The 14604-nt window shown below is 42.5% G+C and overlaps 1 protein-coding gene across 1 annotated transcript; it reads right to left on the bottom strand.

The window, feature by feature from the left end:
- Window positions 1-3309: 3309 nt before the first annotated feature.
- On the bottom strand, window positions 3310-10384 carry LOC121329806 (tetratricopeptide repeat protein 9A-like). The gene is made up of 3 exons (XM_041275647.1): window positions 9521-10384; window positions 5614-5796; window positions 3310-5265 (listed from the first exon to the last, which is right to left on the bottom strand). The coding sequence occupies exons 1-3, from the start codon at window positions 9999-10001 to the stop codon at window positions 5186-5188; spliced, it is 744 nt and encodes a 247-aa protein (XP_041131581.1). The 5' UTR covers window positions 10002-10384; the 3' UTR covers window positions 3310-5185.
- Between the last annotated feature and the right edge of the window lie 4220 nt (window positions 10385-14604).

The following is a 14604-nucleotide window of genomic DNA, read 5'->3' as shown; positions in this document are numbered from 1 at the left end:
TTTTTCTTTATTTTGTAAAAGACTTCCAGAAGTTTTTTCATATTATATTATGTTTCTTCCAGGAGGTTTTCATGTTGTGTTGCTTTTCTTCCAGAAGTTTTTTCATGTTGTACTATGTTTCTTCCAGAAGTTTTTCATGTTTTATTATGTTTCTTCCGAAGGTTTTCATGTTGTGTTGCGTTTCTTCCAGGAGTTTTTCATGTGGTGTTGTGTTTCCCTTTCAATTCGAAGATGGCCACCAAAACATCATTATGGGATACACTCTTCCCTATTGGTAGGTGTCACTGAGCTCTTTGTTTCAAAGCTGCCAATTCACTTGGCATTGACGCCCTAGCCCACTTATGGCCCAGAGCGCTCCTTTACGCATTCCTGCCTCTGCCATTACCCCCAGCCTTTCTCGAAAAGGTCCAGTCGGAGAAGGCATCAGTTCTCCTAGAGGCCCCAAGGTGGCCCAGGAGAATCTGGTTTTCATCCCTGTGCCAGCTATTGAATGGCCCGTCCTGGGAGATCCCACTTCGCCAAGATCTCCTCAGCCAGGTGAGAGGCACACTTTGGCACCCGGAGCCGAGCAGGCTCCAGTTATGGGTCTGGCCCCTGAAAGGGAAGGCTGGTCAGCCTTAGGGCTGTCAGACGCGGTCGTGGGTACACTGAAAAATGCTAGGGCGCATTCCACTAGGTCACTGTATGCCTGTAAGTGGAAATATTTTCAAGATTGGTGCCGAACTAGCGGTCGTGATCCAATCTCCTGTCCCATGCCTGTCATCTTCAGTTTCTGCATGATCTGCTTGAGGCTGGTAGGTACCTTCCACACTGAAGGTTTACCTAGCAGCTATTTCTACTTGCCATGCACCTGTTGACTCAGTGTCCCCAGGTACGCATTTTCTGGCTACCTGGTTTCTCAGAGGCGCTCAGTGATTGCACCCTCCTAGGAGGGCTACTCTCCCCGAATGGAGCCTTGAGGTTGTACTGGAGGCTCTCACGCAGGCCCCTTTTGAGCCTATATACTCCATCAAGTTGAAGCACCTGTCCAAGAAGACAGCCTTCCTCTTGGCTATCACCTCCACAAAGCGGGTTAGTGAGCTGCAGATGCTGTCTGTGGGATAATGGTAGCAGGGTGTCACTGCGGGCAAACCCTACTTTTCTCCCCAAGGTGGTTACAGCCTTCCACGTGAATCAGTCTGTGGAACTGGAGTCCTTACTGGAGGATAAGAAGTTGAATCTTCTCTGCCCAGTTCGGGCATTGAGATGTTATGTGGATAGGACATAATCTGACCAGCTCTTCGTCTGCCATGGAACACGGACCCTGGGATAGCCCCTTTCAAAGCAACGAAAGACATTGGATTGGGGACACAGTCTTGACTGCATATGATGGTGCTGGTTTACCCCCACCTGGGTGGGTAGCCGCACATTCCACGAGAGGTGTGGCTACGTCATGGGCCCTCTTTCGAGGTGCCTCCATGGCTGAGATTTGTGATGCAGCTAGCTGGGCTACCCTGCATACTTTTTCCAGGTTCTATCGCCTGAATGTGATAGATCCCTCATTGCCCTCTGTGGGCACTAGGGTCCTCGAGGTTGCACACTCGCACCACTGACCTTGGTCAGGCAGGACTTAGCGTCCCTCATATGCTGCCATTCTTTTCTCCTTGTGATGGCTCGGGTACAAATTTCCCATAACAATGTTTTGGTAGCCATCTTCGAATTGAAAGGGAACGTTACTTTACCTACCGTAAACCTGGCTCCCTGAAAGAGAAGATGGCCACAAACCATGAGCTCGCATCGGTCGACATCATGGTTTCGTCACGAAAAGAGTCTCCCCTGCATGATAGTTAAGTACCCTCGGACGAGTGGGTCACCGAGGGGAGAGGGCCTATTGGCAGCTTTGATAGAAAGAGTTCAGTGACACCTACCAATAGGCAGCAGTGTATCCCATAACGATGTTTTGGTAGCCATCTTCTCTTACAGGGAAACAGGTTTACAGTAGGTAAACTAACGTTCTTCCAGGAGTTTTTCATGTTGCATTGCGTTTCTTCCAGGAGTTTTTCACCATCGGGGCTTGTGCTATGTTATATTGTCCGGAATGTGACCAGACTGGCTCTGTCTGTCTGGTGCTGGTCTGGTGACCTAACATGCTAAAGGAACTTAAGACCTGTAGTATTGCACAGTGTTCATGGGATACTCTGTATTTTCAGGGGTATTTTATCATCGTTTATCAGTTTACACCTAAAATCAGAAACCTGAGTGTAGGATTTGGGAAACACTGAGAGCAGTCTCTCTCTCTCTCTCTCTCTCTCTCTCTCTCTCTCACACACACACACACACACACCTCCAGCACAATCACACTGTGTTCCAGTCTCATTGCTGGCAGAACTGTGCAATTCAGGAACAGAAGGCTGAAATACATTGGGTTCTTCACTCTCCAGTCACCCTGCGGTACTGCGGCACATCCACAGAATATCATCGCTGTACACTACTGAAGGGTAGCGTCAAACGTGATGTTAATTTAGTTTTTATATTTTGCTTGCTATTTTGTTTGCAATCATTCTCAGTGATCCTGGATACTATTGCACCACTGTTAAGTTATAATTTCACTCTAATTTTTTGTTTACCTGCTTCTGGAGAACCTTAAGTGGCGACCCTGAAAAGGCCTTCCTCATTCCATTCAGATCATGTGACAATGAAATCTTTCAGCTGTGTCAGCTCCACCTAACACCTCTGTCTATAAACATATAGAGTAGGTGGGTCACATGGTTTCAATGGAATGAGGATTCTCCAAGCAAGCGTAAAACCAGGTCAGGGCAGATTTAGAGAACAATGATAATAACTATGCATGATATGGAAGCAGCAGAACCCAGAACCACACAGAATTTGAAACTACTTACACTTACAGTAACATATTTAGTCTCACCAAAAGTAATTCCAAATTGCTACCCTTGGATTCAGTATAAACCGCAAGGTTACGAAGTCACTTGAGGATTAAGCAACGATAGTGGATAAAAGGTATTAGTCACAGAGGACTCTGACGTTTACCTGCGGAGATGTGGGTTCAAAACCAGTGAAATGAGATGGTGGTATTAAACTAGCTCCTACTGGACATCAGTTTATTCACATCACAAACACACTAACAAACACAACACAGCAAAATTGTCAGTGTCTTCTTGAGACCCAGGACTTCCTGACAGGCAGGGCAAATTAATGCATTGTTTGTTTCAGCCTCATAGCTCACTAACAACGCAAATTTTCATTTGCTTGTAAAACTTACAATAAACAAATTGAAATAAAAAAATAAAAAAATAATTAGGAGTCCATATATACTGGCATTGCATTTTATATATTTGTTTATAGAAAACGATACAGAAGATTACATCACTCAAAAAAAAGGCCCCGTCTCCTGAAACCTGGTATATACAGCCTGAAGACTCAAGGAGTTTGTTTGCTACATACCAAATTGATAAACATGTTTTACTGTTATAAGGGTGCATGCCAGACTGGGAGATTTGAGATGATGCCTCAGCCCCAAGCATTTGAAGGCAGATCATCCTGAGTGCCTGGTAGTTTTAGGGTTCATGGTGTCTGAATATTCAACCTTAATTGTTTATCAATACTATGGGGGTAGAATTGCTGTCCCACCTTCTGGTTTTGCTGTTTTGGCCATTCAGAGTTCCTGAAGAGGTCTTAGCTGTAACTACATTCTGTGTAGAGCTAAAAAAAAATCCCAGTCAAATATGGGTTTGACTTGTACAGTATTAACTATGTTTCTCAAGATTTGCATGGCATTGACTGTGTTTCTCATGACTTGTATGGTATTGACTGTGTTTCTCTGTTGAAGTTTATCCAGAAGTTTAAAAGCTCAGCTGTACTGTAGCAGGGCAGGAGCCCTGCACATGAAGAGTGGGTTTTGTGTATATATTGTAAATAGAATTGCATAGAGTGGGTGTTGTGTATATATTGTAAACAGGATTGCGTAAATGTATGTAATTGTTATAAATGATTAATTAAGTACCTGACACTCCTGGGAGCGCCTGCCTGCTGTGTGTGATTGCCAGCTGTGGATACTCAGCAGGTAGGTGTGTTCCAGCGGGGAGTCAGGTATAGAGGTCCTCTTTGTTCACCTCGGAGCCGTTGCAAAGCCAAGGACAACGGGCTGAAGTTTGTCCACGCTACCCGAACAGAGACCAAAATATGTTGCTGAAATCCTCCAATCTCTGTGATCGGAGACAAAAGACGAAGCCAAAACCGCTGCCGGCTGGAGTCGGGGTTTGTGTTGATACATAAAGATTAGTTTGGTGATGGTAGATCCCCATGAAGTATAGCGAGGTGAGCAAGCGTGACCTCCATGCATTGGGGAGTAGCACACGCCGTTTTTACAGCACCTTTTATTTTGGTTTTTTATATTGTGTTTATTTAGGTTTTTTTGTATGCTGGCCGTATGTACTCTGTGAGCTACCATGGTTGGTAGTGTCACGTGAGCTGTTCTCACTGTGTGTATATTAAAAAATCCTGCGTGCCTGCGGGGCATGAATGCGGGGCGTGCCTGCGGGGCGTGTTAACTTAAACCTCTGTCTTGATCTCCTGCCTATCACTCAGCAGTGGATGCACGCACCCACAAGCAAGATCACTGTTACATTTATGATATACTGCAGTACTATACAATAAGATAAAGAGTCCTGTTCACAAAGCATTCAAACATGAGTTACTATGTCTATAAGGAAACAGTACAGATGCTTTTAAAAATTAGAAGAACTTCAATCCATTGAATCAATAGCGTTTACCCACCGCAGTGTTGAAAGCTTGTGTTTTAAAAGTTAATGACCCCCCTGTCTGGTGCTCCAGAGCAAAGCTGTTTTCCATTAGTGGATGGGCAGCTTGTGAGAAGCAAAGCACTGCAGTTTAAGTGTCTGTATTGATTTTGAGTAGGATAGCTCTGTGTGGGTAGTGAAAAAATAAACTATTTTGCAAGGAAGAATATGAATATGGTTAATTTCTTACATAAACAAAGGACAAACAGTGCTAACAGTGACTCAAAGCAACCCCAAAACTCCACATGCCAGGCTCCGCCCCAGTTCCACCCACCTCCCCTCAGCCATTAGAAACGGCAGGCAAATATACAATCAGTGTCCAGAGTTGTGATTGGTTGATGAGTTCACAGACGCTACTCCTGGTGTTTTCCCACAGCAACAGGCTCTGTTTACAAGGCCTCCTCCTGCCGGTGAACGGAGCGACGGAGTTTCATTTCCGTCAACTGGATGTAGCGGATAACATTGGTATCTACAGGAAACAGCCCGGAGAAAGGGGAGAGAGTGACACGAAAGCATAGTCAGGGTTATTCAACCTTTCCACCGCTCATATCACTCACAGGACAAGAAGCCACAGAGGAAACGTGCTGTCCCGGGCCTGGAGCTGAACAGGAAACTCACCAACCTCACTGCTTCCCTCGCTCCTTTTCCTTCAGCTCTAACCTCTAGGTCACACTGCTATTAGGTCATACGCCTTCCCTCCAAGTCCCTCAGCTCTCACCACTTAGCCAGTCCCCAGGGTTCTATCCCAACCCATGTCAGTATGTCACAATGACGGCAGCCCAGGGCTGGGGTGCTGGCAGACTGTGTGGACACTGACCTGTGGGCTGCTGTTTCTGGGCTTCCTTGAGGTAGTACAGGGCCTTGTGGTAGTCCCCCAGGTGGTAGTAGGCCACTCCGGAGCGGTACAGAGCCTTGAAGTTCTCCCCTTCCTTCCCAAGCACCTTCAGACAGTACACCTTCACTCTCTCGTAGTTCACCAGCTCCATCTGCAGCAGACAGGCTGGGGGGAGGGGGGGGAGGAACAGCCAGGTTAAGTGCATTTCATAGTTAATTCCCATTCGCTGTCCAAGCCATATGTTATCATATTAACATAAACTGTTTTAAAAGTAGAAACAAGTATGCCAGTAACACACATTCTCCTCCAGCCACGGCTGTAAATACAAAATGAAGAGCTTTCAGTAATGTGAGGAAGTAGATCAGCGTGGCCTGAACCACTGTATGTGAAAGTTCCTGACAACATGCATACAGGCAGACAGTGAGATGCCTCCATATACCTTCCAATTCTGATACTCTCAATAGCTTGTGGTAAAGTAAAGAATAAATCAAAGTTCACAATGGACTATTGATTATTTTGTAAAAAAAACTTAAATGAAATGAGATAGAGGGCCTGTATTCAAATCAACTATAAAACGCCCTTGTTCTTCATTGAAGAACCGATGGTGAAATACACACTCTGTTGAGCTTTTATCATGATACAAATGATACACAGCTTTATGACGACACGGTATGTCATGTAAAGAAAACACCACTATTCAGATACACAAGGAATTGTTACACCCTGTTCACCATCCAAGCATTACTCCCAGTCTCAGTAAATCAGTACGGCACTGCATTTTGAAAAGTTCAGTTAAACAAAACTGTGTGCTACATATTTAAGGTGTTTCCCATGTTGATCCAGTCTCTAAACCCTGTTTATTAATGCCTCTGGAATCTTTTTTGTTCTGAAGCCCTCTATCTTTCTTACAGACTTTCATGCGCACTTTCCTCCAGCAAACACAATCCAGTGCGTGGGTAGAGATCAATAAAGGTATTAAACAATTACACTTCAGCATCGCATTCTTCTCCATGGCAGTTATATGCACAGACAGGTAGCCCTTCTTAAAAGTCTGCTAGGTTTTGGAATCTACACTGCATTTTTCTTCAGTACTTTTCACAGCTCCCCATGTCATTGTGTAATTCAATTTTTCATTCCGTCTAAGTTTTCTTAATTTTGAAAGTTATGTTATTAGCTCATCCTCACACATGTTGAATGCAGTTTTATCAAATATGGGCTAGCGGCTACCAAGATATATCATTCATTAGCCCGACCAATCAAAGGCCAGAACTCATGCAGATGTCCGTATCAAGTTCCATCCCACTTGGACGAGTGCTTTTCACAATATAGTCAATAAATCTAGGTGGACGTGTTCACTAGAACCCAATACTAGGGGTATAAACTTCTGAACTGTAGCTCTATTTAAATATACTTATTAAAATGAAATACTAATTATTAGTGCTAGAAGAAATATTCAAATATTCTAAATGCTAGAATGTGTTTGGTGGCAAGAATGACCATGTTAGTATTCAGTCATGTACCAGAATGTCTAAAGGACTGACAGAAAGATGCAAAGCAAACAAATGCATCAATTACATCTTAAATAAATTCTATGTTAGAGAAGAAATATAATTTTTAATAGGTCAGTTGATCGGGGTACCAGGTTTTATTTCATTCCTGAGGGATTTATTTTTACTGTAACATTGGTACAAACTGTATGTTCGTTTTTCCAGATAATTCCAAATTAAAAAGCATTAAAATGTTTGCATTTTAAAATAATATTTGAGTGTGAAAAGGCCATATCATTGCCAGCCCTAGTGATAATTAATATTGCATACTGACTTCTCTAGTGAAGGAATTGGTCAAGTTAATAGTTAAATATTCCATTATGGAGGTGGAAATTGTGCTACTAAGTCATGTTGATGTATCAAAATGAAAAACACATTGAGAGCACAGAGTGTAAACTCTATGAAAATAGGTCCCGAAGTCCCTTGACTATCACATTAAAAAACAATGGAATTACAGGCTGGATTTCCTTCCTACTGCTGTAATTGTGAAAGCCCCCGCCTCTGTAAATACAGCAGCTGTTTCAGGAGAGCCCTGCTGAAGCTGCTGCTGTCACTGAGATAAGATCAGGGTCACACGCAGGGGTCAATGACACTGCTGCCGTGATCACTCGCCTCTCACCCAAGAGCTGAGGTACTGATTTTCTACTGTTTGCAAGCTAAAGAAATTGAGCTCAATTAAGACTTTCATGTTATTTCCGTGCACAGACATGGAGTAGGAAGAAATGGGATCAAATCTGGTTTCTATTTTTGTCAAACACAATTTGGAAATATAAGCGGAATGACAGATTGAAAGACTTTAACTCGGAACACTTGTCACTATACTGATTACCTTTCTATGAGCATTTCTAAATCCAAGTGATGGAATACTGGGATGGAAATAAGACTCCTTTTGCAGAGCAGTTTGACCCATTCCTGGTGTTACTTTGAGTTTAATAAGACACATCTGAACTTGTTATCTATAAACTGTGGTTAATCAAGTTGATAGTAAAACCTGGAATGGGGGAAACAGCTGTGCAATAGGAGTCTTATTGCCATCCCTGGATAGAACAGAATTAAGAAACGCATTCAGTCACTAGTTAAGAAATGTGTGCTTCATTTTGGATCACAGCATTAATGAAGGGATCTGTCGTACCTCGTTTAATTTGTTTAAACTGTTTCCAGGTGAAATCTAATGTCAAAACAATCAGGCTTCATTGGGTGAAACCCTCAGATCAAATCTTCTAGCTACAGTGTTCAGAGCTGTGGTTTGGGAACACAGGTTCTGTTTAAAATAATACGGTTGAATCACATAAGAACAAAAGAACCAAATCTATGAATGACAGGAGGCCATTTAGTCCATCAAGTCTCATCCAGTTCCTAGTAGCTGATTGATCTAAAAACTTTGTTAAGCTGGGTCTTAAAGGATCCAAATGATTCATCAGCAACAACATGGCTAGGCAAACCATTTAATAGCCTTGCCACTGTCTGTGTGAAGAAGTGTCTCCTACCTTCTGTCTTAAGACTGTTTCCACTTCATTTCCACTGTGTCCTCAGATCCTGGTTTCTGTGCTGCACTTTAGTTATCGGTTAGGGTTTACTATGTCAACTCCTTTTAAGATTGCAAAGACTACTACTACTATATATATATATATATATATATATATATATATATATATATATATATATATATATATATATATCATTTAAAGACCTCATTGATTCTGGGCTCAGCATAATTTGTTCTGGTATTTCATCACTGCTACCAAAAAGGTCAAGTAACAGGGGCTAAGCAATTCAGGGAGAGATCTGGCAGACAGTTGAAAGGATTCTCCTTAGCCATTGTATAGGGACAACATATACTGCACTGGGATCTGTAACCAGGATCTCAGCTCTGGTTCTAACCAGTACAGCCCGCATCATCAGCTCTGGTTTTATGATCATCAAAGAAAGCATTTAAGCATGTACATTCTCTTTGAGGACAGATTATTTTTATTATAAAAATACAGTATCTTATTTAATCTTTTGTGTGCTGGTTCAAAGATCCCATTAGGCAAGGTCTGCCTAGACAGTGTTTTTTCTTAAACAAAAACAACAACATCAAAGCAATACTTTAAGTTTATTTTAGAACATAAGAAAATAAAACGCACAATATGTAAAATAAACTGTAACCACAACTAGTGTAGGCTTCTTAACATAAATGTAACCCTATTACAGTTATGATAATAAATCTCATAAATGGCCCGTGTGGTGCCAGCTGTACTAAATTGGACTGCACATAACATTAATTTAAGAGGCTGTTACTTGAGTGGTCATTAGAACACAGCTGCCTGCCTGTCTATCTGTAGTCACCGATACTACTTTACCTGCCAGGCTGTTGTAACACTCGACCTCGATGTTCTCCACCATCTCCATCTGCTCCTCGCTCAGCCCCGGCGTGCCCCCCGGCGGAGGCTCCGCTGAGGACTGACATGTCGTGGTACCTTGGTCCCCGAGCAACGCGTGTAGCGCTTTCATGTCCAGTAGCGCCCTGTGGTACTTCCCGATGGCTTCCCTGTATTTCTTCACCTTGTAGCACTGGGTCCCCTGGCTCTTGAACTCCAGCGCCCTGTGGAGCAGCTGCGCCTGCTCTGGACGCCGCTGGCCGGGATCCCTCGTGAGGGTGGAGCCGTGGTAGCTGTAGTGCTGCTGTTGTTGCTGGCTGTGATGGTACTCAGGACGCTCGGGGTCTCGGCGGCTGTTATCTGGCAACGCGTTGCTCTGTTCTAGCAGCCTGGCCACGCTGCCCGAACCCAGTATTATTGTGCTCGAATTCCCGTCTTGTACCACTGCCCGACTCGGTTGCATCTTCCCAACCCCACCCCCCAAAAATACCCGACTAGACAGACAGCTCCAGTGCGGAGATCCGTGTTGTCCTGTGTTTTATTCGGTCACTCAGAGTGCTTCCTCTCACTCAGTGTTCTGTCGTGTTGTGTTGCATGTTGATGCTTGTTGCTGTTCAGACTCCCCGCTCCTCCCTCTCCATGGCTAATCGATTTGGTTTGTTTTGCTGATACAGTAGGTTCGTTTTGTTAGTTTCTAACAACAGCTATTTTGCTCTTTTTGCTTAGCTGACACAGACAGGTTTTCCTGATGCCAGATTAAAAACGCCCCGTAACCTGATGCAGCCGGTTTGTTGTTTTGTTTTCTCCAAGAGAGAAGTACGCAAACATCCTCTGATATGAAACAAAAAACATGTCAGGAGCTGCCTGCCTTTCTCTTACCTCATCAACGCATCTCAATGCAAACCTCGGCCAGGCGTGTTGCACTGCTGTCGGTATCTCAACGAGGAGTCATCGAAACGATTCATATGCGGTTCTGAAGGGAAGTAGAGGAGGCGCAACTTTTTATGTTTTCATTTTACATCGATAATCATAAATAAAAAAAAATGTATATATAATTCTGCCATTCTGCTGTTAAATTCGGGCCAAATCTTGTTACTTTTTTCTTAGGATCTTTTTTTTACAAGAACATTAATCATTGTATATTATTATTATTATTATTATTATTATTATTATTATTATTATTATTATTATTGGTAAATGTTTATTTTCTTGTAAGAAGCCATTAACAATATTTCGTCAATATTGAACGATGGTTCATTATGTCATCAGAATCACGCGATGGAATTATACCGTTAGTATTTATACTAAGTATCTGCAGTACTATACCATCATTATTACTAATGCATGATTCTGCAGCACCTTATAGGCTGGTTTCACATACCCCGATTTGCAGTAATCCTGGCTACCTAATGTAACCTTATGCTGGAGTCTAAGTGTTAATATATTCACAGACATGATTCTGAGAGCTCTATTCGGACACAAGCACACAACATTCAACTAGAATACACAAGCACTCAGCATTCAGCTAGGAATGCTGATGGTATTCCAGAATGGCGAGGTACTGCCAAGGATTCCAGGATTACATGCTGGGCTCTTCAGGACACATCGTATTTTCAACTGCTTACTGATTCTGCAAACTATTTTGTACGGATAAGTAAATTGATGGCTGTTTCTAATTTAGCAGAGTAGAGGTTACACCAAGGAATCAGTGGAACTGAAATTAAGTTCTGGTTGAGAGAGAGCGAGAGAGAGAGAGGGAGAGAGAGAGAGAGAGCAACATCAGAACCTTGAAGAGAGAGCTGATCTGAGTAAAATGGACTGTTCTGAATGCAACTAGCTTATTAAATAGAGCAGCACTCACCTTCCTGAGAGAGAACACTTCAGAACACTGCACACACTTCACCTATCTAGATCTAGAAATCAGCTCGTCAGGGGGCTTCAAGCTAGAGAAAAAGCATGCAAGGCATTTTATGCTATTAAGAGAACAATTCAAAGATCCCAATTAAAACTTTCCTAAAAATGTTTAAAAGTGTCATCCAACCCATTGCCCTGTACGGCACTGAAGTGTGGGGTCCACTCACAGAGCAGGATTATACAAAATCTGCAAAAGTATCCTGCAAATACAAAAAAAAACTCCAAACAATGCATGCAGGGCTGAATTAGGCCAATACCCACTACTAATATCCAAAAAAGAGCAATTCAATTTTGCCTCCATCAAAAAAATAGTAACATACACTCTTACCACCATAAAGCCCTGCAATACCAAGAGCTGAGCCCAGAGAAGAGTCCCCTCAGCCAGCTGGTCCTGAAGTTCACTACACTAACCCACACCAATACCAACCAGATTCAGGACAGCACCACTTTAACACATACAATCAGTCAACCAAATTATAGCACAAAACAAATAAGAATACCTTATTCATTGGGACACACACACTAAAACACAAAGCAAAGTGGAATGCTATCAGGCCCTGTGACCAGGATGGCTTGCAGAGGTGACGTCAGAAACACAAAGCAAAGTGGAATGCTATCAGGCCCTGTGACCAGGATGGCTTGCAGAGGTGACGTCAGACCAGAACAGAAACCAAAATATGGAATGGCGGTGAACCTGAGGCGCTAACAAACAGCAACAAAACATGTATTGAGCTGGTGTATAAACCAGCACACTAGCAATTGTTATATTCCTTTTACTTACTCACGTCTCTCCTCTGACAATCCACCTGATCGCAGAAAGCTGCAGGCTTTTATAGAGGTGACCACTTCCTGATTAGCAACAATTAATCAATGAATTAAACTTGAAAGGTTTTTATGAATGGGGATTTTAATCCCATTCATGTGACTATTATGAGACCGGCTTTTCACCGGACTCACACAACAAATAATAATATCGGACAGCTTCCGTCCGTCCGCACAAAACACAAATATATATTGTACAAATGATACAAACCAAAATAATAACAATAATAATACAAATAATAATAAAACAGCGCACACATATATGTATATATAGGGGCGGGACACTCCTCCACAGTCCCGAAAAAGACACTACACCCTGGCTGAATACTTGACCAAGGTGAAAGACAGTAAACAGAGACAGACCTTAACAAAGGCTCAGTGAGCACAGCCTGGCCATCGAGAAGGGCCGACACAGGCAGACATGGAAATCCCAAGCATAAATTATGTGTGAGAATTAGGATTTCTAGGAACTAAGATTTCAGGTCGAGTTACACTTTTTACTGCAGTGCACTAAATATAAGAATATAAAAGAAGCCTCCTTCCCAAAAATTAAAGATCTCTGCACAGAATTCCCAGACTTGCCAGACCCAGAAAAATTCCCCATCCTCCTCGGAGAGCAGACAAGATGTATTGAGGAACAGGGACTGATATATACAGCTCTGGAAAAAATTAAGAGACCACTGCAAAATTATCAGTTTCTCTGGTTTTACTATTTATAGGTATGTGTTTGGGTAAAATGAACATTTTTGTTTTATTCTATAAACTACTGACAACATTTCTCCCAAATTCCAAATAAAAATATTGTCATTTAGAGCATTTATTTGCAGAAAATGACAACTGGTCAAAATAACAAAACATATGCAGTGTTGTCAGACCTCGAATAATGCAAAGTAAATAAGTTCATATTCATTTTTAAACAACATGTTAATGTTTTAACTTAGGAAGAGTTCAGAAATCAGTATTTGGTGGAATAACCCTGATTTTCAAGCACAGCTTTCATGCGTCTTTGCATACTCTCCACCAGTCTTTCACATTGATGTTGGGTGACTTTATGCCACTCCTGGCGCAAAAATTCAAGCAGCTCGGCTTTGTTTGATAGCTTGTGACCATCCATCTTCCTCTTGATCACATTCCAGAGGTTTTCAATGGGGTTCAGGTCTGGACATTGGGCTGGCCATGACAGGGTCTTGATCTGGTGGTCCTCCATCCACGCCTTGATTGACCTGGCTGTGTGGTATGGAGCATTGTCCTGCTGGAAAAACCAATCCTCAGAGTTGGGGAACATTGTCAGAGCAGAAGGAACCAAATTTTCTTCCAGGACAACCTTGTACTTGGCTTGATTCATGCGTCCTTCACAAAGACAAATCTGCCCGATTCCAGCCTTGCTGAAGCACCCCCAGATGAGTCCAGTTTTCAGCTTTGCCCAACACCTGGTCATCTAATGGTTAGACGGAGACCTGGAGAGGCCTACAAGTCACAGTGTCTCGCACCCACTGTGAAATGTGGTGGAGGATCAGTGATGATCTGGTGGTGCTTCAGCAAGGCTGGAATGGGGCAGCTTTGGCATTAATCAAGCCAAGTACAAGGTTGTCCTGGAAGAAAACTTGCTTCCTTCTGCTCTGACAATGTTCCGCAACTCTGAGGATCGGTTTTTCCAGAGCTGTATATACAGTGCCTTGCAAAAGTATTCAGACCCCTGACCAATTCTCTCATATTACTGAATTACAAATGGTACATTGAAATTTTGTTCTGTTTGATATTTTATTTTATTTTTAAACACTGAAACTCAGAAAAAATTATTGTAAGGTGACATTGGTTTTATGTTGGGAAATATTTTTAAGAAAAAAAAAGAAAAACTGAAATATCTTGCTTGCATAAGTAATCAACCCCTGTGCTGTGGAAGCTCCCAGTTTGCACCAACGAAAGAAATTGCCCTAACGAGGACACCTTACCATTGGCCTCCACCTGTGAACCATTAAAGTTGCTGTCACATTTTCTGGATAAAATTGAAGGATCATTGGTAAGGCTATGAATCTGAAGGAAAATGAAGACCAAAGAGCATTCTACAAAAGTTAGCGACAAAGTAATACAAATGCATAGATTAGGGAAAGCGTACAAAATAATATCCAAGTGTTTGGATATCCCAGTGAGCACAATTGGATCAATAATCAGGAAGTGGAAGCTGCATCACACCACCCAGGCACTGCCAAGAAAAGGCCGTCCCTCAAAACTCAGCGCTCAAACAAGAAGGAGACTTGTGAGAGAAGCCACAGAGAGGCCAACAATCACTTTGAAGGAGCTACAGCGTTCAGTGGCTGGGAGTGGAGTAA

The sequence above is a fragment of the Polyodon spathula genome, chromosome 17 (assembly GCF_017654505.1).
Source record: "Polyodon spathula isolate WHYD16114869_AA chromosome 17, ASM1765450v1, whole genome shotgun sequence".
In the NCBI taxonomy this organism is placed as follows: Eukaryota; Metazoa; Chordata; class Actinopteri; order Acipenseriformes; family Polyodontidae; genus Polyodon; species Polyodon spathula.
The sequence above is the reverse complement of the archived record's forward strand: the minus strand, read 5'-3'. Positions and strand labels throughout refer to the sequence as shown.